The 25,726-nt window shown below is 48.1% G+C and overlaps 1 protein-coding gene across 1 annotated transcript in view; it reads right to left on the bottom strand.

Annotated features, from left to right (window-relative positions):
• The window catches only part of LOC135289038 (transcription factor 4-like), a 118,012-nt gene extending 94,354 nt beyond the window's left edge, over window positions 1-23,658 (bottom strand). Inside the window, 2 exon segments of the mRNA XM_064402420.1 lie at window positions 21,952-22,024; window positions 23,567-23,658. Of these exon segments, the coding sequence (XP_064258490.1) occupies window positions 21,952-22,024; window positions 23,567-23,638 (145 nt within the window). The 5' untranslated portion in view covers window positions 23,639-23,658.
• Window positions 23,659-25,726: the final 2,068 nt, after the last annotated feature.

Below are 25,726 nucleotides of genomic sequence, written 5' to 3'. Positions count from 1 at the left end.
ATTTTCCTTGGAAAAAAAAGGTGCAGGAAGACAAAACAATTCCGCAGGGAGACAAAACAATTCAATTTCCAGGAAATGATCCAAATCTCAACCCAAGAGCACAAGCAAGAAGAGAAAAAAACAAGGATGGGCTGGGGATAATTAACTGCGATATGCAAATGAAGCAGAGCTGACGGCGGCGACCATTTTGGGATGATTTTGGGATTCTTTCTGCGGTTTGCAAACCCAGCCTAAAGAAAAGCTGAGCTCAAGCCCTGGGATCAAACTGCGAGGCCAAGGTTTTGCAGCTCTGGATGGGAGCGTGGGAGGAAGTTCAAACAAAAGGCATTGTGCGCAGTGGAGAGTTAACGACAATTAATGTGGGTTGGGTTAATTGGTGAAACGTGAAACTTGAGGGATTTGGATTTAAAAAAAAAAAGAAATTTACTGGAAAATTAATTAAATGGGTGACATCAGCTGACCTCTGAGTTTCAGGAACTTACGACGTCCTCGCTCCAAGCAACATCCCAAACTTTGTGAAGCTGCTCTTGATTAATTCTTAATTCCAATAAAATCCCAATCAGGCCCGATTTCCCCGAGAGAGGGGAATGAAAACAACGCAGCCCCTCTTGCCCAAGCTCTGAATTTCGGCGTTTCCCCACCCCAGACACGTCAACGTCTGCCCTAGAGGCACCCCAAAATTCCCCAAGCATCCCAGCCCTAAATCACCTCAGTGCCTCCTTGGCGGGAGCTGAAATTTGGGAATTTCAGCCCTAAATTCTCTCCTCAATTCTGTCCATTCACTTTTTTTTTTATGGGGGTTCTTTATTTTATTTTTTTTGTACAAAGCAGGACGTGGCAAAGCAAATCAGCGATGGGTTGTGCCGCAGGAGCAGCAAAGGCAGCCTCAAGCTGGCGGCGTATTTATTTTTTATAGGAAATCTGGAGAATGGAAAGCACACACGAGCTCTTTGGGTTTTTTCCTATAAATATCTCAGCAGTCCCAAAGCTCGGAGCACGCTCGGCTTTGATTCCTTTCAGGAAATTCTCAATTTCCTGTCACAAAGGCCAATCGTCACTGTCGCTTCTCCAAGCGCTCTGCTTTCCAAAGTGGATCCCAACTTTTTCTTCTCCGGGATGAAAAAAAAATCTCATTTTTGCTCCCGAGGGATTTGCTGCTCTCTCATTTCACCATCAGGAAAATCAAATTTGGGAATTTCACCAGTTGGGGTCTGGACACAAGATCCCACTCCGGGTTTACCACAAGAGAATCAGATTATAATTCCCAGATAAAATGATATCAAATCCAGAGTGCAGGGATCCACCACAGCTTCCAATTCCCCGTTAATTACCCCTGGAAAATAATTGGGTGCCAAATCTGGGCACGCTCCTCACTTTGGCAGCTCATGACAGATCTGTCTATAAAGTGCTGGGGAAAAAAAAAAAAAAAAAAGACAATTTTGGAGCAAATTGATCAGAGTGCAAATATTCATCCTTTTGGCCTCCTTGGAGTTCGTTAACGAGGGAACCCTCATTAAACCCCTGCTCGTGCTAATGACTCCTCTAATCCGGAATTACGGAGCTTCTCCTTGCTAGTGCATGGTAAAAAATGAAAAATTAAAAGGTTGAGCTCAGGTTTAAGCTCGGCCTAACTTGTGTTGGATGGAGCTTGGAGCAACCTGGAACTGATGATCCTTAAAATCCCTTCCGACCTAATTATTCTGCAGGAACCAATCAAATCCAAGAAATCCAACGAAGAACGCGGGATTTCGGAAACAACCTCGGGCTCCTCGTGCCGTGACCTTTGTCCGGGAGGATTTGATGGCAAACTCCCAACCGAGGAGTTGGCAAACACGTCGGAGCCTTTCCTGCTCTCAGTGGGAAGTTTATAGCCCGGCTTCTGTTCCAATGGATCTGCATAGCATTTGCATATTTAAATCGGCTGCTGCCCAAATTAAAGTGGAAGCGGCTGCTGGTCGTGCTCGGCGTCTCCTTCCCAATCAAAATTCAGCCTTGCCCAAGATGGTTTTTTTATTGATTTTTGACAAAAAGGGAGATTTTGCAGGGAAAATAAATTAAGGAGTTGATGTACTCAGCGTTTACTAGCGAGATGCTCCTGACTGCATTTACCAGGAGGAAAAGGAATTGGAATTCTGCTCCCAAATTAAAGTGGAAGCGGCTGCTGGTCGTGCTCGGCGGCTCCTTCTGAACCAAAATTCAGCCTTGCCCAAGATGGTTTTTGGGGTTTATTTTTTCTGGATTTTTGACAACAAGGGAGATTTTGCAGGGAAAATAAATTAAGGAGTTGATGTACTCAGGGTTTACTAGCGAGATGCTCCTGACTGCATTTACCAGGAGGAAAAGGAATTGGAATTCTGGTCAGAATTGAGGTGCAGCAGACAAAAATCTCTGCAGCCCCACGGGGAGCACACGATGCAAAGCAGGAGGGAAACGCTCCTCTCTTCCTGCTCAACGGCGGCACGAAAGCAAAAGGAAACCCATTTCTCTTAGTCCAGCAGAAATCTTCGAGGGGGTGAGTCAGGAGTTCCAAAAATACATTTCCGAAGCTGCAAAACAGAGCTGGATGTTGCCATGGCACTTTGGGGGAAAATTCACAAGTCTGCAGCTCGTTTGGGAGATGAATCAAAGCTGAGCCGAGTTTTCAGCTCCCCTCGCCTGCCTTCCTTCGGCCACTTTTGGCACCGATTTCATTTGTTGGTTTTTTCCCTGGGTTTCGGGATTGAAGCCAAAGCTCTGAGGGGGATTTAAAGGGGCAGGATTGCCATAAGTGGCAGAATCTTGGGATGTTTTGGGTTTGGAGGGACCTTAAAACCCATGCAGGGACACCTCCCAATTTTCCAGGATGTTCCAGACACCACCCAACACAACATCCACAAGAAAGCAGCTCCGTGCTTCCCAAAATCCCTGAATCCTGAATTGGAGCGGGATGGATTGAGCTTTGATTCAATCAGCAAGGTGCGCTGAGCTGGGTGTTCCCAAAAAGGGAAAATAAAGGGAAAAAAACAAAAGCACAGTCCCAGTCCAGGTTTTTCTTCACATCTGGTTGAGGTTGGAACAGCGAGATGCAAATCAGTCCTCGGCCGAGACCAGAAATCAAAATCAGCCGAGAAAAGAATCAATAAATTAGCAATTTAACAATCCTGCCTCGATCGTTCCCCCTCCCGGGTTTGCATTTCCAGCCTCGCTGACAAAAATAGACTTAACACCATTCTAACATTTTGTGCTCGCAGGGGTTTTTTTTTTAAGGATGGCAAGAAACAACTCGCAGGGAGAGATTCCATCAATCAAAGGGAAAAAAGAGGAGGGGAAGGAAGAGCAAAGTGTCCAAGGCCAGGTTGGATGGGTTTGGAACAACAAAATCCCTTCCACCCCAAACCCTGGCACAGCTCCTGATGCCAACAGGGCACCAAGAAGTGACATCGGTGCCTGACCTGGCTCCGGGGGGGAAAAGGAGAAGTGCTGGGCTGGTTTTATCTGGAATTTTTTGGTGAAATGCTGTGAATCTCAGGCGATTCAGCATTCCGGCAGCTGCAGCAGGCAACACCGCCCTCCAATTGCAGCTCATTTTATCCATTGTGCCGCGGGAACGCGCGCGGGGTTCCAGAGGAAGCGGCAGCGCCGGGTGATGAGGGACATCGGGAATTCAATGGGAACGGGGATGGGGAGGAGGGGAAATCACGGCCCACCGCAGGCAGATGTGAGCCAGGAAACGCGGCACGGCCGGGGAGGATCCGCCACGGCACCGAGGAAACCGTCTGCAACGGCACCCAAATTCCTGAGGGATGGATGGAACCAATCCAAAATGGCACCCAAATTCCTGAGGGATGGATGGAACCAATCCAAAATGGCACCCAAATTCCTGAGGGATGGAACCAATCCAAAATGGCACCGGAATTCCTGAGGGATGGATGGAACCAATCCAAAATGGCACCGAAATTCCTGAGGGATGGATGGAACCAATCCAAAATGGCACCGAACCCCATCTGCAACGGCACCGAAATTCCTGAGGGATGGTACCCAACCGCAATGGCACCAAAAGTCCTGAGGGATGGAACCAATTCAAAATGCAACAAATTCCTGAGGGATGGATGGAACCCATCCGCAACGGCACCAAAATTCCTGATATGGAACCCAGAATGGAACCCATCCAAAATGCCATCAAAATTCCTGAGGGATGGATGGAACCCATCCGCAATGTGACCGAAATTCCTGAGGGATGGAACCAATTCAAAATGGCAAAGAAATTCCTGATATGGAACCCAAAATGGAACCCATCTGCAATGGCAAAGAAATTCCTGATATGGAACCCATCCAAAATGGCACCAAAATTCCTGAGGGATGGAACCCACCCACAATGGTAAAGAAATTCCTGAAGGATGGAATCCATCCGCAATGGCAAAGAAATTCCTGAGGGACGGAACCCATCTACAACAGCATCAAAATTCCTGATATGGAACCCATCCGCAACGGCACCGAAATTCCTGAGGGATGGAACCCCGAATGGAACCCATACGCTACAGCAAAGAAATTCCTGAGGGATGGAACCAATCCAAAATGGCACTGAAATTCCTGAGGGGTAGAACCCAGAATGGAACCTATCAGCAGCGGCACCAAAATTCCTGATATGGAACCCAGAATGGAACTAATCCAAAACGGCACCAAAATTCCTGATATGGAACCCATCTAAAATGGCACTGAAATTCCTGATATGGAACCCAACCGCCATGGCACTGAAATTCCTGATGGATGGAACCCATCCGAAATGGCACTGAAATTCCTGATATGGAACCCAGAATGGAACCCATCCGCCATGGAACCGAAAATTCCTGATATGGAACCAATCCAAAATGGCACCGAAATTCCTGACGGATATGGAACCCAGAATGGAACCATCCAAAATGCCATCAAAATTCCTGAGGGATGGATGGAACCCAGAATGGAACCCATCTGCAATGGCACCACAATTCCTGATATGGAACCCAGAATGGAACCATTCCAAAATGGCACCAAAATTCCTGAGGGATGGAACCCATCCGCAATGGGACCGAAATTCCTGAGGGAGGGATGGAACCCATCCAAAATGGCACCGAAATTCCTGATATGGAACCCAGAATGGAACCCATCTGCAATGGCAAAGAAATTCCTGATATGGAACCCATCCAAAATGGCACCGAAATTCCTGATATGGAACCCAGAATGGAACCCATCTGCAATGGCAAAGAAATTCCTGATATGGAACCCAGAATGGAACCCATCCGAAATGGCACCAAAATTCCTGAGGGATGGATGGAACCCATCCAATATGGCACTGGGTGAGCCGTGCCGTGTCCCAGTGCCATTCCCATTCAGGAGAGCCGTGCCCGTGTCCCAGTGCCATCCCCAGTTCAGTAGAGCCGTGCCCGTGTCCCAGTGCCAGGGGCAGTGCCACCCCAGCTCGGGTGAGCCGTGCCCATGTTCCAGTGCCATTTTTGGTCGGGTGAGCCGTGCCCATGTCCCAGTGCCATTTTTGGTCGGGTGAGCCGTGCCCATGTTCCAGTGCCATTTTTGGTCGGGTGAGCCGTGCCCATGTCCCAGTGCCATTTTTGGTCGGGTGAGCCATGCCCGTGTCCCAGTGCCAGGGTTAGTGCCATCCCCATTCAGGAGAGCTGTGCCCACATTCCAGTGCCAGGGGCAGTGCCACCCTAGCTCGGGTGAGCCGTGCCCACGTCCCAGTGCCAGCCCAGCTCGGGTGAGCCGTGCCCATGTCCCAGTGCCACCCTAGCTCGGGTGAGCCGTGCCCACGTCCCAGTGCCAGCCCAGCTCGGGTGAGCTGCCACTCCTGCCCAACAAGCACCGGCTCTTTGTTTTGCCGGGCTCCCCAATCTGTCCGTCCATCTGCTCTCCCTCCTTTTCCCCTTTGTTTCACTCCCCGCTCCCTCACCACGAGGTTGGCACTTCAGTGCCAGCCCAGCCTGGCATCGATTTTCCAAAGAAATCAATTTCCCAGGAAAAGGTTAAAAAAGGGAAGCGCTTTTGTGGACCAAAAATGGAAAAACAAGAAGATTTTTCCTTCCTGCTTTCCATTTTGTTTCGCTCTCTGCGCCCTCACCACGAGGTTGGCAGCTCAGTGCCAGCCCAGCCTGGCATCGATTTTCCAAAGAAACAAATTTCCCAGGAAAAGCTTAAAAAAGGGAAGCGCTTTTTTCAGGCAAAAATGGAAAAACAAGAAGATTTTTCCTTCCTGCTTTGGATTTTGTTTCGCTCTCTGCTCCCTCACCACGAGGTTGGCAGTGCCAGCCCAGCCTGGCATCGATTTTCCAAAGAAACAAATTTCCCAGGAAAAGGTTAAAAAAGGGAAGCGCTTTTTTGGGGAAAAAAGGAAAAACAAGAAGATTTTTCCTTCCTGCTTTCCATTTTGTTTCGCTCTCTGCACCCCCACGACAAGGTTGGCACTTCAGTGCCAGCCCAGCCTGGCATCGATTTTCCAAAGAAATCAATTTCTCAGGAAAAGGTTAAAAAAGGGAAGCGCTTTTGTGGACCAAAAATGGAAAAACAAGAAGATTTTTCCTTCCTGCTTTCCATTTTGTTTCGCTCTCTGCGCCCTCACCACGAGGTTGGCAGCTCAGTGCCAGCCCAGCCTGGCATCGATTTTCCAAAGAAACAAATTTCCCAGGAAAAGCTTAAAAAAGGGAAGCGCTTTTTTCAGGCAAAAATGGAAAAACAAGAAGATTTTTCCTTCCTGCTTTGGATTTTGTTTCGCTCTCTGCTCCCTCACCACGAGGTTGGCAGTGCCAGCCCAGCCTGGCATCGATTTTCCAAAGAAACAAATTTCCCAGGAAAAGGTTAAAAAAGGGAAGCGCTTTTGTGGACCAAAAATGGAAAAACAAGATTTTTCCTTCCTGCTTTGGATTTTTGGACTCCCAAACTCTGGAAGGGAACGGCGCACAGACGCGACGCAGCTTTGCGGAAAATCCAGGATTTCCTTTTTGCTCCTTGCCCCTTTCCCCCGCGTGACTGCAGCAGAGTTTGGAGGAAATGTTGACACGGAAATTCACATTTTGGAATATCCCCAAATCCACCAGATCATCCCCAAAGGAAGGAGGTAAAAGGGATTCACAAACAAATCCGTTTTTTGATTTCTTTTCCTTAAAAAGAGCGCGAAATGGACCCTGAGGTTTGGAACGAGGGCTGTGCTCATCACATCCTTCCTGGGAAAACCAAGGAGAAAAAGGCCAAATCTTTCTGAAATGCAGGTTTGAAATGAATTTTGAATCCCAGGTTCTCGTTTGCAAGCACAATTCTGCCTGATTCGTTATTGCCGTGACACGAATCGCGTGGAAAAGGCAAAAGCCGAGCAGCACCACGGCCCAGAGAGGTTTTAATCGCTGATATAAAACCGTGACAGCGACAGCAGCATTTTCCTTTTCTCTTAAGGAAATCTTTTCCTTGATAGGATCTCATTAAACGTTGCTGGAAAAGAAAAAACATCCCATTTACGGGATAACATCTCCTCACTATCAAAAGTCCTTCCAGGCTTGAAACATGAGCCACTCGCCAAGAAAATCTGGATTTTTATCTCCTTCCTGCCATAAAAAAGATCGCCGGGAACAGCGGGAAACTTCCATGGGATGGGATCTGCAGGCCAGGATGAGGAAGTTCCTCCTCGAGGTCGTTCCTCTTGTCCTGCAGCTTCCACCTGAGTGAAGATTCCCAACCCTCAGTGGCTCCTGATGCCCAGGAGATGTTGATCCAACTGGGATCATCTCCCAGTTTGGGAATCTGGGATTCTGGAAACTCGGGAATCTTTTCCAGGTTGGACTCAATGACCTTGGTGGTCTTTTCCAAGCTCGGCCATTCTGGGGTTTTGTGATTCTCCACAAGCAGGTCCCACAGCATGAAATGAAAATGGAATTTAATCTCCTACATGGATATGAAAAAAAAAAAAACAGTGGAAAAAAAAAACCCCTCCCGGTGCTTTTAGTCCCTTTTCATGAAGTTCTATCAAATAAATGTCTTGGGCCAACTCCATTAGGGAGCAATTAGCCCTTAATGGCCGTCTAAATCCATTATCAGTGGCCATTTAACCTTGCAATATTTAAAGATAATATTTAATTTCAGCAAATTAATGGGCTGCCTGTGAGACCAAAGAGATCTACTTAGGCTCTCTGGTTTTCCATGGGGGATGTGACAAGAAGCTGGGAGAGCTGCTCCTCACGTTTGGGGTTTAAATGAACAACAAAGAGTTAAAACCAGAGCAAAATCTCAAATAAACTCCTGCTTTATCCTTCTTGCTGCTGCCATTATTTCCATATCCACCCACGGTTGGTTTTGATCCAGTCCGGGGAGAACTTCCACCATCCCAGGTTCCTCCAAGCCCTGTCCAGCCCAGCCTTGGACACATCCAGGGATCGGGGCCTGCCCACCCAACCCACAATTCCTGCCCAACATCCCAAAATCTGCCCTTGACAGAAGGAAGCCATTCCCCCTTGTCCTGGCACTCCAAAGCTCAAAGCTCCAAGCCCTGGCTGGAGCTCCGAGGTTCCTCCAAGGCCTGTCCAGCCCAGCCTTGGAGACATCCAGGGATGCAGGGCCCAGCCAGCAATTCCTGCCCAAGATCCCAAAATCTGTCCCACAGAAGGAAGCCACGTCCTGGCACTCCAAAGCTCAAAGCTCCAAGCCCTGCTTGGAGCTCCAAGGTTCCTCCAAGCCCTGTCCAGCCCAGCCTTGGAGACATCCAGGGATGCAGGGCCCAATCCCAGCCACCAATTCCTGCCCAAGATCCCAAAATCTGCCCTCGACAGAAGGAAGCCACATCCTGGCGCTCCAAACCCTTCTCCAAAGCTCCTCTCCAGCTCCCTCAGAGCTCCTCAGGCCTGGAATTGTATCCCAAGGAAAGCATGAATTGAACACAGATCTGGAAATTCCACCTTAAGGAGGACATTTCCCTCTTCATCCCAAGGATGGTGTCACTTCATTCCCAGCAGGACAGGAATGAAAGCAGGGAGCACCTTCAATCCATGCCTTGGCGTGATGCTCCAAGATGTCATCGCCGGCGTCTCCCTGAAGCCAAGTGACAACATCCAACGTCTGCGCTATTTCGGTCCCCGGAGAACTTCCCCGATGGAAGCCAAGGCACGCTGGTGGAAAAAGCTGGGCCAGCTCCAGAAGGAGGTTGCCATCTCATCGCCACGTTGGAAGGTTAGAGGTGTTTCCTCTGCGAACCGAGAGCTCAAAATAGCGCTGACTTTGCACGTCGGCGGAGAGGAGCCGGAGGCTGGCACGGAGCCACGGAATTTCGGGAAGTCACAGCCCGTTCCCAGCTCCGTGCACGCGTGGAACGCGGCGTGGCAGGAGAGAAGGAGAGAGATCTTTCCCATGGTGGAACTCGTCTTGGAGTCATGGAATGGGTTTGGGTTGGAAGGACCTCAAAGCCCGTCCAGTGCCACCCAGGGATGCCTCCCGTGATCCCAGCGTGCTTCCAAATTTGTCCAAACCGCCCGGGATCCAGGGGCACCCACAGCTTCACCCTGTGCCAAGGCCTGCCCACCCTGCCAGGGAAGAATCCATCCCTGAGCAGGAGCTCTGATGGTGGAAGGATGGACACCAAACCCTTGGAAGATCAGTTTCCATCAAGAAACCACCAAAATGCAGGAGCCAAACTGAAAGCAGCACATTAATTTCAGGAATTTCAGGAGTTCCAACCTTGGGAACCACCACCAGCAGTCAGGGAAGGGCTCACCCAAAGAGCTCCTGAGGAGCCTCCTGTCTCCACGCTGGCAGGAGATGATGGATCAGCCCAGGAGCTGCTGCCTGACCAAGCCCTGGTGTCCCCAGCCTGGGCTGGGGTCAGAACACGCAATCCCACGCCGCTCCCGTCACGGCGGAATCTGCGGCACGTCGTTAATGCGTAAATGACTAAAGAACTTAATTAGGTGAAATGAAGCGCACTTCCAAGCGCAGATGCTTACGCCGGATCGGGATCGTGCGGTGTGTGGGAATATATCCCTGGTTTTTTTAAAGATGTTTGTTTTTAACAGTAGGCCAAGGAAATGAGGTGAGAAGGATGGCAGGGAATTTTTTTGGGCTTTCCTGAGCAGATCATTGAGGTTGGAAAAGCCCCCCCAGGATCACGGAGTCCAACCACGGAGAGCAGAGAGCATTCCTTGGATGCTCCTCTTAGGGAAGGCAGCAGGAAAATTCCCCGCGTGGGGAAGAGCACCTCGAGTGCGCTTGGTGATTGAAACCACGGGCGTCGACGAACGGAACGGGAGAAGCGCTGAAATCGCTGCCAACCCTTCCACTCATCCACATTCATCCATATTCATCCTTCCCCTCTCCCGATTCCGGGCTGGAGGTGAATGGAACACAACCACCAGCACGAGGAGGAGCTGAATGAGGCAAATTATGGCTTCAAGGAGGCTTCAGCCAACCGAGCAAGCAGGAAATGGGAGCTTTAATTTCCCATTGATGGGTAAAAGAGAAGCTCAGGAGGAAGAGTCTGCACAAGTGCCCGTGGAGCTGGAGCACTTCTTATTCCCAAAAAACAGCCTGGGCTACCAGAAGGTTCCCTGCAGGGTTGGAATGAGGCGAGTGGTCAAGTTCCTCCCAACCCAAACCATTCCAGGACTCAAGGAAAAGAAGGTCAAGGTCCCCAAGATGCAGTGCCCAGAGAGCATTTTCCACGTTATCTTTCCTGTATTTATTAATTAGATGCCCCTAATGACAAAGAGGAGGAGCTCTATAAGGCGAATTATGGCTTCAAGGAGGCTTCAGCCAACCGAGCAAGCAGGAAATGGGAGCTTTAATTTCCCATTGATGGGTAAAAGAGAAGCACAGGAGGAGCTGGAGCACTTCTTATTCCCAAAAAACAACCTGGGCTGCCAGAAGGTTCCCTGCAGGCGAGTGGTCAAGACGCTCCCAACCCAAACCATTCCAGCACTCAAGGTTCCCAAGCTGCAGTGCCCATTTTCTATGTTATCTTTCCCGTATTTATTAATTAGCTGCCTCTAATGACAAAGAGAAGGAGCTGTTGGTCAGAATTCCAAGTGAGACGGACACCAAAAAAATTCCTAAATCCAGGATTAGGCAACGAGCTGCCCAAATTTTTGATGATTCCATACACAACCAGCACTAAATGAGAAGTTTTTCTTACAAGTCCTCTCAGGAAACTCTAAAAATCCCTTTTTCAAGCTGGAAAAAGAAGTTGTCACAAGGATTTTGGGAGAGCGGAATAGCTGGTGGATGGAAGGCGAATTTGGGACTGAGTCAAAAGCGTCGGAATAACGAGTTGGAATCTGTTGCCATTAGTCACTGCCTTGGAAGCAAATCCAAAGCTGCCAATGTTGAGGAGTGCAGACTCCCTGCCACTCGGAAGGAATTTTTTTAGGATGAGATGAAAGGGTGAGGCGGCAAACCCCGCCTCTCTTTAGGTGCAGAGGAGAATTGTACCTCGCAGGAAGGGGAGAAGAGAGGAGGTGTCGCCCTCGGAAGAGCCTCCATTTCACATCTCCTCCTTGGGAGCCAAGCGAAATCAATTAACTCTGCAACTGGAACCAATTAACCCAGGGAAAAGCACAACACCAAGCACAGTGGCGGTCTTTAATAAACGGAATGAATCCGTGAATAAGAACGGAAAGCGCCGCAGGGCTGTATCAGGTGGGCTCCTGATGCTCCAGAGGCACCACGAGTGGTTTGAGGGTCTAAAATCAAACAGGGGCTTCCACAAAATGGGGGTTTCAGCAGCCCCGTTGCGGGGGTGGTCGGGATGGGATTGCTCCTGTTGAACTCCAGGCACCTCACGGCCGTACAAGCGGGATGGATCCCTTGAAAGAGGCACCTCAAACCCTTATCTTCAAGGGAGATAAAGCTGCCTTATCTCCAGGGAGGCACGGCTCCCTTCAGCTCCCACTCGCAGCAGGGAGATGGGTGCCATCTGTGACACGAGCCAGCAGCCCTTCCCTTCCTTCCCTTCCCTTCCCTTCCCCGGCTCCCAGGAGCGGGAACAATGCTGCGCCTCCAATCCCTGGCAGCTCGCAGCTTTCAATCCACTCCTGGCCTTATTCAGCTTTTTTTTTTGGGGGGTTTTTTTGCCCTTTTCCGATTGAATTCCCAGCCTGCTCGACAGATTATCCCGGTTTGCTGGCGATTCCCTCCTGAGCCGCGTCTTGCCGACAAAAAAGCAGCAAAACACGGTTGGGAATATTGTTAATAAAATCCCAAAGTGACTCCAGTCAACGCCCAGCACCGGTGGCCCTTCAGCATTCCCTCCATCCCAGACACGGCCACGGGTTGATTTTTGAGCTGAATAAGAGGGAACAACTTTAAAAAATCAAAAGGAATAAATAAAGCTGCTTCTTTTATAATCCTGCACTTTGTATTTAAGCTCCTGCTCTTTTGGATTAAGGGAAGAACAACTCGCCATTAGGGCCTGCCCTGTTTATCGACATCACCATCGTGCCCGAGAGCCACAGGAATTATTTTATGCTAGAAACCGGTTTTATCTCTATTTAAAGTTTCAATATAATATTTAACACAACTCATCCTCCCCTTCTAGTCAGACACTGTGCTCTGATGGCCACAAGCACTTGCAGGGAGGGGGATTCCGGGAGCGGAAAAATGCAAATAAAAATGACTTTATCTGCTCAGTTTTGGTTCCTTCTTTCCCTCCTAAAGGCTCAAAAAAGAACTTTTTCTGCACCTTAGACAAGACAAGAGAAGGATGAAATTAAAGGGACCATCCAGGCAAACCCATGGGCTGGACACACCACACTCACAAAGCAACGGCACAGCGTTCAACTCTGGCTTTGTGCTGCACAAAACCTCTATTTTGTCCCCAAATTTGCCCCCAAAAAGGCGAATCTCACTCAGATAATGAAGGGTTTATCCCGTCCTAAATCGCTTTTAAAGAAATATATTTTCAGTGTGACAATATCCTGGTGCTTCAGCTAAATTGGGTGTGCGGCTGAAAGGACAAGGAGAGTTTAATGCCAACAATTCTCCGGGCGAAGCCAGGGAAGCAGCACCTGCACGACAGAGCCGGCGAGAGGATAAAAGCCAAGTTCTGGCTTTCCATCCTGATCCTGGGGATTTTTCCAGGTGAAATTCCAAACTGGGGAGCAGCACATTCCCAGGGTTTGCTGTGCGCTCCAGACCAAAGCTCTCCATCAAAGCTCCGCACGAACGCCGGCGCTAATTACGCAGATTCCAGCATGGAAAAATGAATCCGTGCAGCAAAAATTGGGAAAATGTATGGAATAGGAACAAAAAAATAGATGGTATATAAATATGAACAAAAAAAAATTACGGAATGTAAATGAGGGTTTAGGAGAGGGAAAAGCCCGATGTCCGTTCGGTGATGTGAACGGTTCCTAAATTAATGCTCTAATTTGTGGTGTTTACAAAAGAGCTAATTTTAGGAACGGGAATTTTCCTCTGTTTATCCAACAAGACCCAGGATTTCCTAAGTAAGTGGATGTTTCCAAAGAGTATAAAATCAACAAAGGGATTAGGGGCAGAGAACCCGAGCGAGGCGACGCTCGCTGACGACTCCGACCCCGCGGAATAAAGAACGCTCCGAGCTTTGCTCGGGTCCTAAGGCATCATTTTGTGCAAAATCCAAGGAAAAGCAGGAGGGCAAGAACTCTGGATGAACCCAGGACATGCTGATGTTGGGGCTGCAGCCTGCTCCTCTCCCAAAATACCCGCTGTCACTTCTCTCTTTAAACATGATCAAAACTAGGCCATGCCCTGTGGAAGTCTCAGCAGAGACAGACCGTGCTCACACATTCCCAAAATCCACCCAAGCAGCCCCATGGCACTGGAATTCCCTGGAATTCCAGCGCCCGACTCTGCCCCAGCCTGTCTTTGTTCCCGAAATCCCAAAGAAACGCGTCCGTTCTGCGTAACTTCGTTAAACCCCGATTTCAGCCTCTCCTCCGTCAGATCCCGCAAACATGGCGGAGGGAAGAGCAGAATTCAGGGATTTGGGGTTGGCAGCTTTGGCAGTTTGTATTCCAGCCACCAAGTTTGTCCTGGAAATGCTGCCGGACTCGCCGCGGCAGGTGCTGGCGCAGTCCAAGGCCGTAATTCAATCAAGCCTTGGGCTGACGTCAGGAACGAAAACAACTCAAAGGCTGTTTGTGAACGGGCCCAGAACCCCCGAGATTCAATTAGAGCCTCGATATTCCGGGGGGAATCTCATTGAGCCGGGTTTAATATCCCCAAAGCTTGGGAGCAGGTCTTTGTCAAACAGCTCGAGCGCGTTTCAATGCACAGGCAAGGAAGGGCGTTAAGCTCACAATCCCAAGTTTTCAGGAGCAAAGCGGTTGATTTTCGGATATTCCAGCAGAAAAAAGAACAAAATCCCCGTTTTCTCAGGGATTACATCCGTGCCTGAGCGTGAACGCGGGGATTTCTGTGCTTGGGCACTTGTGGAGCCCGACGAACGCTGATCTCCAACGCACCAGAGGGTTTTGGTTTGGGTTGTTAACGTGTGCTTTGCTGGGATCACGCGGTGACACGCGTGTGTGGGGTGTGGAGGACACACACATACATGTGTGGGTTTGGAGGACACACACAGGGTGGAGGACACACACACATGTATAGAGTGTGGAGGACACACACACACACATGTATAGAGTGGAGGACACACACACATGTATAGAGTGGAGGACACACACACGTGTAGAGTGTGGAGGACACACACACACATGTATAGAGTGGAGGACACACACACGTGTAGAGTGTGGAGGACACACACACACATGTATAGAGTGGAGGACACACACACATGTATAGAGTGGAGGACACACACACATGTGTAGAGTGTGGAAGACACACACACACATGTATAGAGTGGAGGACACACACACATGTATAGAGTGGAGGACACACACACATGTGTAGAGTGTGGAAGACACACACACACATGTATAGAGTGGAGGACACACACACATGTGTAGAGTGTGGAAGACACACACACACATGTATAGAGTGGAGGACACACACACACATGTATAGAGTGGAGGACACACACACATGTATAGAGTGGAGGACACACACATGTGTAGAGTGTGGAAGACACACACACGTGTAGAGTGTGGAGGACACACACACACATGTATAGAGTGGAGGACACACACACATGTATAGAGTGGAGGACACACACACATGTGTAGAGTGTGGAAGACACACACACGTGTAGAGTGTGGAGGACACACACACACATGTATAGAGTGGAGGACGCACACACACCTGTATAGAGTGGAGGACACACACACACACACATGTATAGAGTGGAGGACACACACACACATGTATAGAGTGTAGAGGACACACACACACATGTATAGAGTGGAGGACGCACACACACCTGTATAGAGTGGAGGACACACACACACACACATGTATAGAGTGTAGAGGACACACACACACATGTATAGAGTGGAGGACACACACACACACACATGTATGGAGTGGGGAGGACACACACACACATGTATAGAGTGTGGAGGACACACACACACATGTATAGAGTGTAGAGGACACACACACACACACATATATAGAGTGTGGAGGACACACACACACACATGTATAGAGTGGAGGACACACACACACATGTATAGCGTGTGGAGGACACACACAAAGCACGGAGGATACACACACACATACGGGACGGAGCAGGTAACGCACACGTGACTAAGAGCTGCACACACATGACAAAGGGACGCACAAAGCGGGCGTCTGTACAGACACATGCATGTGGCTCAGGGCCACACACACACACACGTGTGACAGAGCACACTGCCTCATGACAAAGCGGGGCGTCGTGCACATACGTGACAAAGACAGAGCCTGCCAAGGGTGGCACACACACGCGCACACACACGCATGGCACTGCCCTGCCTTTGTGACGCCGGGCACGGGGCAGCAAGGGCCGGAGCTGCCGGGAATCCTGCCAGGAACGCCGCCTGCATCCTGCCCGGCACCTGCCCGCGGCCGGAGCCGCTTCCCCTCCTCTGCTCCGTGCCAGGGTCACCACACGGTGCCACACAAACCACGAGGACACGCGTGTGTGCATGTGTGTGCCCAATCCTGAGAGGCCAGGCCGCACACACAACAACGGCACGTAGCTACTACTGCCGTTACTAGCAGGCAGGCTCCTCTGCTCCATGCCAGGATGACCACACGGTGCCACACAAACCACGAGGACACACGTGTGTGTGTGTGTGTGTGTGTGTGTGTGTGTGTGTGTCCCCAATCCTGAGAGGCCAGGCCGCATCCCGCGGTTCCACGCCAGCACACACAACAACAGCACGTAGCTACTACCGCCATTACTAGCAGGCAGGCTCCTCTGCTCCGTGCCAGGGTCACCACACGGTGCCACACAAACCACGAGGAAAGGACACGGGGTGTACATGTGTGTCCCCAATCCTGAGAGGCCAGGCCGCACACACAACAATGGCACGTAGCTACTACCGCCGTTACTAGCAGGAGTAGTCTTGAAGGATGTGGCGACTGCCACCAGCCAAAATCCACCCAAAATCTACCCAAATTATCCCATTTTTCCGTCCATTTGGTTGGATGAATCTCATCTGCCTGGCATTTTGAGGAACGGACACTCCAACCTCTCTCCTCAAAGAAATTCCAAAATTTTTCTTTAATTAATGAAGAATTTGGGCATTCCAACCTTGTGCTTTGGCGGGAAGTTTTCCCTGCAAACAGCTCTGAGATGAACATTGAAAATTGAAAATTGAAAATTGAAAATATAATATTGAAAATTGAAAAATGTAAAATGTAAAATTGAAAATATAAAATTTAAAATCTAAAATTGAAAATTGAAAATTTAAAATGTAAAATGTAAAATTTAAGATTTAAAATTTAAAATTTAGAATTTAAAGTGTAGCAGGTGAGGGAATCTGTGCCCGCAGCTCCAGGCTGGAAAGCTCCAAAGGACACGGAGGTGAATTTTGGGCACGGAGGAAACCACCCAGCCAACCAAAAATCAGCCGAGCCCCCTCCACATCTCACTGAGGGGCGGGAGGACATTTGGAGACGATTTTTCCCGATAAAAAAAGGGAAAATGGAATTCTTGGGAGCGGGATGAAGCGCCGTCATCCCTCCCGGTGCAGCGGGAACTCCGCGGAGTAGCCACTGGCAGATGGCACACGCCAGCCCATGTATATTCATTCCTTGTGCTGCATCACATGGAACATTCCCAGATTTTTTTTCCCTGATGTGCATCACCCCGGTATCCGGGAATATTTTGGGATGGGATCTTTAAAGCATAACCGCTCGTTGTAAAATTGCGGAGCTGGTTGAAATCTTTTTTCCTGGGATTTGCAGCGCCCCGAATTTCCAGCTCCAAGAAGTTTACCACGAGGAGTAAATGTTGGAGCTGTAAGGCTTCCAAAATGACTTTGTTTATCAGAGCAGATGAAGGGAAAAAAAAAAAAAGCAAAAAAAAAATGCTAAAGGAATCATTTGAAGCTCAAAGCAAAACTGTTTATAGGACAGCTTTTAGTGCTCCAAGATTCCAGAGAGATTTCAGCAATTAACAGCATAAACTTCCAGAACTTAATTCCATTCTAGATGTGCATTGTTCAGTTCTTCCTGTGCTATTTAAGTTATTATACTACAAAGAGATTTGCTGATCCTACAAAAAAAAACTTCAAGCAGTTTCTTCCAAAATCCCTAAATCCTTTGACTTCCTACATAAGGAAAATACCCAAATAATGCCCAAATTCTCTTTAAATAATGGGAGGGAGAGAAAAAAAATGAAATAATTTTATTTTCGCAGCGGCAAATCGATGAGTAGTGAAATGAAAATTTGCTGTTGCCAGGATTATTTGTGCTATTCCACGTTCCTCGGGAATTCAGGCCACTTTTGCCTGTGACAAAAACCCACATGAATTTGGGAGTGGCACGAGTACAAATCCAACGGGAAGAAGCCAAATTGTACGTCGCACGTTTGGTTTATTTTTTTTCCCCTCGGCACTCGGAGCCAGGCCGAAGTTCCCTGGTTTAACAGCTACACTTTGTTCCCAGATCCCTCAGATCCAGGGAATAACGCGAGCCATCATTCCCGCTAAACTTGGCAAGGACGGGCGCAGTGTCCCCACAGCAAGTGACATTTGGCTGCGCAGCCGTTCAGGGAATTCTGAATTATTAACCATATTCCGGAGCCCTGACGAGGCAGCACGGGGAAGAAGACGACAAAAAAGCACCTAAAAACTCCCCATCTTCGTTAGGCAGGGGAACGAGCGAGCCGGGTTTCGCTGGTTAATTACCGCGACAGCTCCCAGACCGAAACGCGCGCGGCCGCGGAGCGTCCGTCTGCTGCTGCCGGTGCCATCCAGCACTCCTGCTCTGCACATTTCCATCCCTCTCCTCCTCCAAGTGTGCTCTGGGCTGCCTCGGCTCAGTCCTGAATCCCAGAGCGTGGTTTTTTCGCTGCCCCCGCGGAAGTGGCTGGGATGGGAGGAGGATCCTGAGTAAACATAGCTGCGAGGATGGGAGGTAACAGCATTCCTCGTCTCCTTAATCATAATTAGGAAATATCAGCAAACAGGAGGTGATTGTGGGGAGAAGGGAAAAGGCAGCAGGAATATGACCCAGGCAGGTTGGTGAGCACTGGGATGCTGCCTGGCAACACCCAAACTCCAGCATCCTTGTCCCTTGTGGAAAATGGGGACTCCCCTTTATGAGCATCACCACTTCCTTTTTACTCAAAAATCTCAATTGTAGATTTTTCCCCCCTCTTTTTTATCCTTTGGAATGGCATTTCTGCATGATAAACCACACTCCAAAACCAGACTGCACCTTAAAAAAACTCCACGATATTCGTTATAATTTCCTCGCCGACCATCCCGAATGGAAAAATCAAGGAATTTGAACTGTGCTGGATTTGTGATTCCCTCGTTAGAGATGTATTAATTTGTTGCTCTAATGCAGGCCAAGCCCTAATCAAACTAATGGCAAAATGAAAAGCGAGGATTTAAATCCTTTAAAGGGACTTTGCTCGATTTGGTCAGGCAAAGATTGGGAGATTTTTCCCTTTTTTCTGGGCCAATGATAAAAATTCCTCTTTTCTCTGATTCTGCTCCCACCCACACGCTATTGAAACAGCTACAGAGTGGGCAATCCAGAACAGATGCTCCCAAACGGAGGTAAAATTCCAGCCTTTAAATAGAAGGAGCAGAAATTGAACGGAACCAGGAAGATGTGGGCTTTGATGAACAGATAAAAAACCGAAATATGTCAAATGTGACAGACCCAGGGAATTCTTGGGGGAAAAGCTGCTTCAAAACCCGATCCCCAGCAATCATCTCTTCATCTTTACAGTGCCTCACACGTAAATGAGGATCAATTTCAGATCAATTTACTACGGAAGCGATTGCAAACTCCTCCCAAAATTTCAGTAGACGCGAGAAAATGGAATTATTTTTTTTTGGCAACTGTCCTAAAAAAAGGGGCAAACAAAGCAGGAAAAATCAAGAAGCAACCCCCCACTTCAGCCCGATGAATGTGCATTGTTCAACTGAAGTAACAGCTATTAAATCACTTTCCAAATACGATCTAAATTGGAGGCAGCTCCAGGGGAGTTTGGCTTCCCCATCCCTCCAGTTCTCCCCCAGTTCTCCCAGTGCAGGTCAGAGGCTCCAGCCTTGCTCCAGTGCCCTGCGCCGAACACCTGCAAACATCAAACACAAACTCCTGGTCCTTTCCTGGGCTGACAAAAGCCTTTCATGTGAAAAATGCTCCCTGGGAATGTCACGGCTGGAGCTCAGGTTACATTCCTTTCTCCCTCGCTTTGGAACATGGGGAGAAGCCATGTTTGTGGAATTCAAGATTCAAAGGGAACCGGGGCTTTACTTTCTTTCCCCCTCGCACGTCGCAAATCACAACACGGCATCACGGATTAGCTGAGGGAAAAGCCACGGGGATGACTTTAAGCAGGAATTATTCCCACACTTCCTAAAGTCCACTTAGTTTCACTTCCCTGCTTGGGATTACTTGGAGGCGCCTGTTTTTTTTATTTTAATCTCTGCAAAGAGAACTTTGGGGTTAATGCAGAGAATCTCCATAAATCTGCTTTTAAAGGGGAATATTTAAAGGTCAGCTCAAACTTCAGAGGGAGAACTTCCAGGAGGAAAAGCAGCATCCAGCCCGCAATTCCCCGTTAGCAATCTGCATAATTACAATAACAGCCTGTTATTCATGGAGCTGCCTTTAGGAAAGCATCTCCTGGAGCAGCAGCAGCCAGGTATGCTCAGCTGCAATCCCAATTTCCCAAACCTCGGGAAAACAATAGCCACCAACTCCATCCTCAGGCCACGCATCCGCCCCGCTGCCAGGAGCAGCCAGGGGGAATGAACCCCCAACTTTTTGCAATAAAATAATGTAATAAGCAAGCAATAGGTCCTGCAAGTGGGAAATTGCCTGGATTTTCCCTCCCAGAAACACCCTTTGGTGCCATTGTGCACACAACCAGCAAGGCACGGCGCCCGCCGCTGCGCCAAGCCTTGCCTTCATCCTCCAGCACCGGGGAATTCTCTGGGAATTCTGGCCGTGCCAAGAGTTCAGGTGTTGTTTTAAGTGGTTTTTATCTCTTTATTCCTGACTTCCTGCAGCTCGTTAAATCATCCTTTTTGCTACTCAAAATTCCTCCGGCTCGCGGGACAAGGAACCGCGATTTAATCGCTGCCGATTTGTCCTCCCGATCCAAACGACTCCGGAGATGAAGTTGAGGAGGAATTATTAAATAGAACTCTGGAGTCGTTTGCTGTCAGCCCAAGTGGTGGTGGATGCTGCATGGACTGGGCTCCGAGCATGACAAATTGATTTGTCTGGCACACAACCGCTGCGCGCTCCTCTCCGCAGTGAAAACAAATAGAGTGGAGATGCTAGAGCCGGCCTCAGCGCCTCAAAAATTATGTCAGAAAAGGATAAAAAACTGGGATTTCAAGATTCAAACCTAGAGCTCGTGTCTGGAAAGTTATCCCAGGCCAACAGCAAAATTCTCCAAGTTGCTGTCTCACAATTTAAGCAAGTTTAAGGAAGATAAAACAAACCCAGGTTGTTGTTTTGAAAGCCTAAATAGAATAAAAGGCACAAAATGAGTGTTTAGGTGAAGACTGAGCTGAAATCCCAAGCCGAAATCCCGCTCTGGAAATAAAAACCTCAATGACATCCCAGTGCAATTAATAAATACTGAATAAAGAGAGGAGTGATGACCTGAGCAAACCTGGGAATATCAGGTACGGAACTGTCTGCAGGGAGGGGTTTCTCTGTGGATTTCCAGGGAAGCCTTGCCCAAAATCCCCACGCGGAGCAGGGGATCCACCTCAATCTCAGGAAAGTCTTCCAAAACACTCTCGTGTTCACAAACAAAATGCCCTGGTTATAAGCAGCAAGAGAAAGTCACTTGAATATTTTAATTCCCCCCCCCAAAAATGCCATCAGCAAACAGCCATCTCTAATCCTAAAGAGTTTTTTTTTTTTCCTGGTGTTTATTCTCGGGTACTTGTTTTATTTATTGAACAGCCTTCAATTCTGCTTCAATTCTAACGCACAAAATTAATTTGCACACAAGAGGTTTGGACTATGGTCCCCGACAGACAAAGAGAGGCTTTGGAATTGGAAATAAAAAATTCTCCAGGGCTCAAATCACTCAAAGGAAAAGATAAATCTACTGTAAAACTAGAACAATTTTAAGCAATGATTAAACAGAGGAGAAGTCCAGGGGTTTTTCAAAAATCACAAACGCGTGGCAACGCTCTAAAAACCTCCCAGGCTTGTGGAAATAACAATAATAATAATCATAATAAAAATCAGACTAAGAATAACCAGCCGCAATCCGAACGAATCTGCTCCCCACAAGAGATTAAAGCACCACAACAAAGGTAATGGATAAATAAATCCCAACGTTTTCACCACGGATGGAACATTAATTAAAAAACCGGTACATACTTGAGCCAGTAAAATGTCCACTTGCCAAGGAAGTTGGTCCATTTTTCCCGCTGCTCACAGGAGGTGAAAACATCTAAAAAAATAAATAAAACCAACAAAGAGGCATTAGGAGCGCAACGCGAGCAATTCCCGAGTCCGCTGGCGGTCCAAAGTTCCTCGCCACATTCCTCAGGAGTTCCATCTCCCCCCCCCAAAGGCAGCCCCTCGGCACCAGCATCCCGCTTTGCTCGGGCTTCCCAAAAAAATCTGCCCTGCCCCGAGGTTTTTTTGAGGCATTCCGGTTCTCCAGCCTGGGAAACCGGGGCTGGCTCCCCTCTCTCGCCGCCGACAAAAGGCGCAAAAAGTTGGGCTGGGGTCGCAACCTTGGTCATCAACGTGGCCACGTCCATTTCCATCCCTCTCCAGGATTTGCCTGGCATGTGGGAACCCAAATAATAATAACGCAAAGTGCCACCTGCCCTAAATTCTCATTCCGTCTCTTCCCACCGAGCAATTGGAAGCCAGGCTCGCTCCTCGCCCCCTCTCCCTCCCTCTCTCGCACTCCTCTCTCTCTCTCTCTCTCTCTCTCTCTCTCTTCCCAGCATTTATTTCGACCCTAATTGGTTTCTCCCTTCTCCGACGTGTCTGGTGGATAACACGCACCTTCCCTGAGTCAGAGGCTGCAAAAAGCCAAGGAACAAATGGGGAAAGTGCAGCCACAAGCAGAGAGGGGGCTGCGATGGCTGGCCAAACTTCCCCAAGCCATCCCTCAAAAGCCAGCTTGGAAAGGGGGGGCTCCTTGGGTTTTGGGAGCACAGCTGCCTCTCCCAGCAAAAGCTTTCCCCCAAAATCAAGACCCAAGTGGATAGAGAGATATTCCTGACATGTTGGGGGGAAGGGAGGGGATGGGGAGAGGGAGGAAGGAAGGGGATGCAGGGGGAGGGGGAGCCTGACAAAACTAGACAAGTGCACGCGTCCGGCGCAACGCTCGGCCTCCAAGGGGACAAAAATCCCCTCTTTCCGTGGAAAATCATTCCCAAATCCCGGCCGGAGCGGGGGGCGAGAAGGTTGGAGCAGTTTGAATGCCAGCAGAAGGCGGAGGAGATTTCAGGGCAAACTTTAAACTGAGGCAGTCGTGGATTTCTTTGCACTTTCCCATGTGCCAAAATGGAAACAAGGGAAGAAGCGAAAGGAGAATATCAGCGAGTCATTAGCAATTAATCAGCTGGTGTGCCAGCGAGGCTTGAAAATCGAGAGCACGATAAAAGTGCGATCTGGAACGAGGAGAATGGTCAGTTTTGGGGGAGTTTCTTTAGGCAGGAAGGAATTGAGCCGTCCGAGACATGAAACCAAGCTGCGAACGCGCCTGCATCTCCCATCACACACAATCAGACAGACTAAAAAGGCTCCGTTTGGATTGGTTTTGGTTTTGGTTTTTTTAAGCTGAAAAAAAGATTTACCATGCTTCTAGCTGCTGATTAAAAATTGCCCAATGTACTTAGAGCACAGTTTGGGGTTGGTTTTGTTGCTTTAGGGTTGTTTTTTTTTTTGGCTGGATTTTTTTTTAACAGAGCAGCTAGATTTTTTTTTTTTTTTTTTTTTACAGCTGTTGCTAATTTCCACCGTTGTTTCTTACCGCACTGAAATCCAGTAAATCACTCAGTTCTTTGTCCGTCCCTAAGGCAGCCATTCGCTGTTGGTGATGCATTTTAGCAAAATCACACAAACCTAGAAACATGGAAATAACCGCAATCAGAAATCCCGAGCCTCGCAGGAAACGCAGTCGGATTTTGCTTTTTCGAGGGGGGGGAGGTCGGGGAGTGGGTGGTTGAGAAGAAGAAGAAGGGAGGGAAAAAAAAGATGGAGGGGCAGCAAAAAAACCAAAAAAAACCCCCAAAAACAAAAGCCAAAAACACGAGAAGAAGAGGAAAAAAAAAAGCGATATTGTATTTCCAAAGAGGCGAGCCAAAGCGGCAACATCCACTCCTAAACCCGGATCCGGAGGGGAATGAAAAAGGCAAAGCCTCGCTCCCGGAGCATCGTTCTATGCAACAGGAGGTTCAGCGAGGAATGAATGAGGATCGCAGAGAGGAAAGTACAGCCAACTTTTTTCCCTTCTCCTTCTTCCATGCAAAGTAGCGTTCGCAGGCAGAAAAATAGGAAAAAAATGGAAAAATAAATAGAAAAAAAATTAGAAAAAAATATAGGAAAAAATAGGAAAAAAAAGAAAAAATAGGAAAAAATAGGAAAAATTGAAAAAATAGAAAAAATATAGGAAAGAAATAGAACAAAAATAGAAAAAAAAGAAAAGATAGAAAAAAATAGAAAAAATAGAAAAAAAATAGGAAAAAATAGAAAAAATACCAGAAAAAAATTTAGGAAAAAATAGAAAAAATATAAAAAAGAAAAAAATAGAAAAAACAGGAAAAATAGAAAAAAATAGAAAAAATAGAAAAAAATAGAAAAAAATTTAAAAATTAGAAAAAATAGAAGAAAATAGAAAAAATATTGAAAAAATAGAAAAAAAATAGAAAAAAATAGAAAAAAAATAGGAAAAAAATAGGAAAAAAAAATTTTAAAAAAAAGGCACGGCGAGATGCGAAGTGCAGGTTCCGGGGTGGGGGGGGGGGGGGGGCAGCGGGGGACAATTAACCCCGATTCCTAATTTGAGGAGAGCACTTGGGGGGGTTAGCTCAGGCCCACAAGCAGCCGGCAGCGGCCGGGGCCTGTGCGGAGGCAGCGCCGGGGGGAGAGGGAAGGGGCGCGGAGCCCAGCCCAGCCCAGTGCCCCGCCGAGCCCCGGCGCCGCCTCCGTACCCGCTCATGGAGCTCCGAGCCCGGCCGCCGCCGCACTGTGCCGTGGCTTCCACCTTGGGCTCGCCCGGCTCACACACACATGGCCAAGCGCGTTTATACGGGGCCGCGGGCGCACGTGACGCGGCCGCTCGGCCGAAAGGAACAATTTTTTTTTTTTAATTATTACACGTTCCTTTCGCTTTTTTATTATTTTTTTATATTTTTTAATTTTTTTTTTAATATATAAAGCGCTTTGTTTTGTTGGCGTACTCTTGGCGGAGCATCGCTGCAAAGTTTGCGGAGCGGCCCCTCGGATTTCCGCGCAAGTTTTGTGGGGATGCTGCCAGCCCACTCCCCCTCGCCCTTCCTGCTTCCCTCATCCCCTCCGCCACTTTTATTGCGTATTTTCCTCTGGCAGGCCGGACGGCAGGAAAATGAGCTGCAAAGAGTTCATTTTCCGGGAGGAAATGAAGCGGCGAGCCCGCACCTTGGTGTATCTCCCACACGTGTAGTCACATCGTAGCTAGGCAATGTACATACAATGTATAGATTCACACAGCCCGGAACTTGCACTTTCTTTGCTTTCTTTTTTTTTTTAAATAACACAGCGGGATCGACAATTTCAATCAAAAAAATAAAAATGAAAGCAAAAAAAAAAAAAAAAAAGAAAAACCACAGACAAGTTAGTCTAACAGCAAATTGGAACTTTACCTTAAATGGCCACAAATATGTTCACAATATTCCAAGGGGGGGAAAAAAAGTAAAAAAATAATCAAAATAAAAAGAGAGGAATCTTCTGCCAAAGTGCTTTATTGTCTCACACGTGTGTGACCCTCCAAAACCACCAAAAAGTAGGGAAAGTGTCAGTCCTGCTCCGGGTTATTCCACAGCTTTACAGGCACACTACACCTGGCTTTGTTGGGATTTGGGGGGCCCGGCCACCGGCCACAAAAGAAAAAAATATATAAATTAAGATTTAAAAAATTTAAAAATTCAAAACC

Source organism: Passer domesticus, chromosome W, assembly GCF_036417665.1.
Source record: "Passer domesticus isolate bPasDom1 chromosome W, bPasDom1.hap1, whole genome shotgun sequence".
Taxonomy (NCBI): Eukaryota; Metazoa; Chordata; class Aves; order Passeriformes; family Passeridae; genus Passer; species Passer domesticus.
This window is presented reverse-complemented; position numbering and strand designations above follow the sequence as displayed.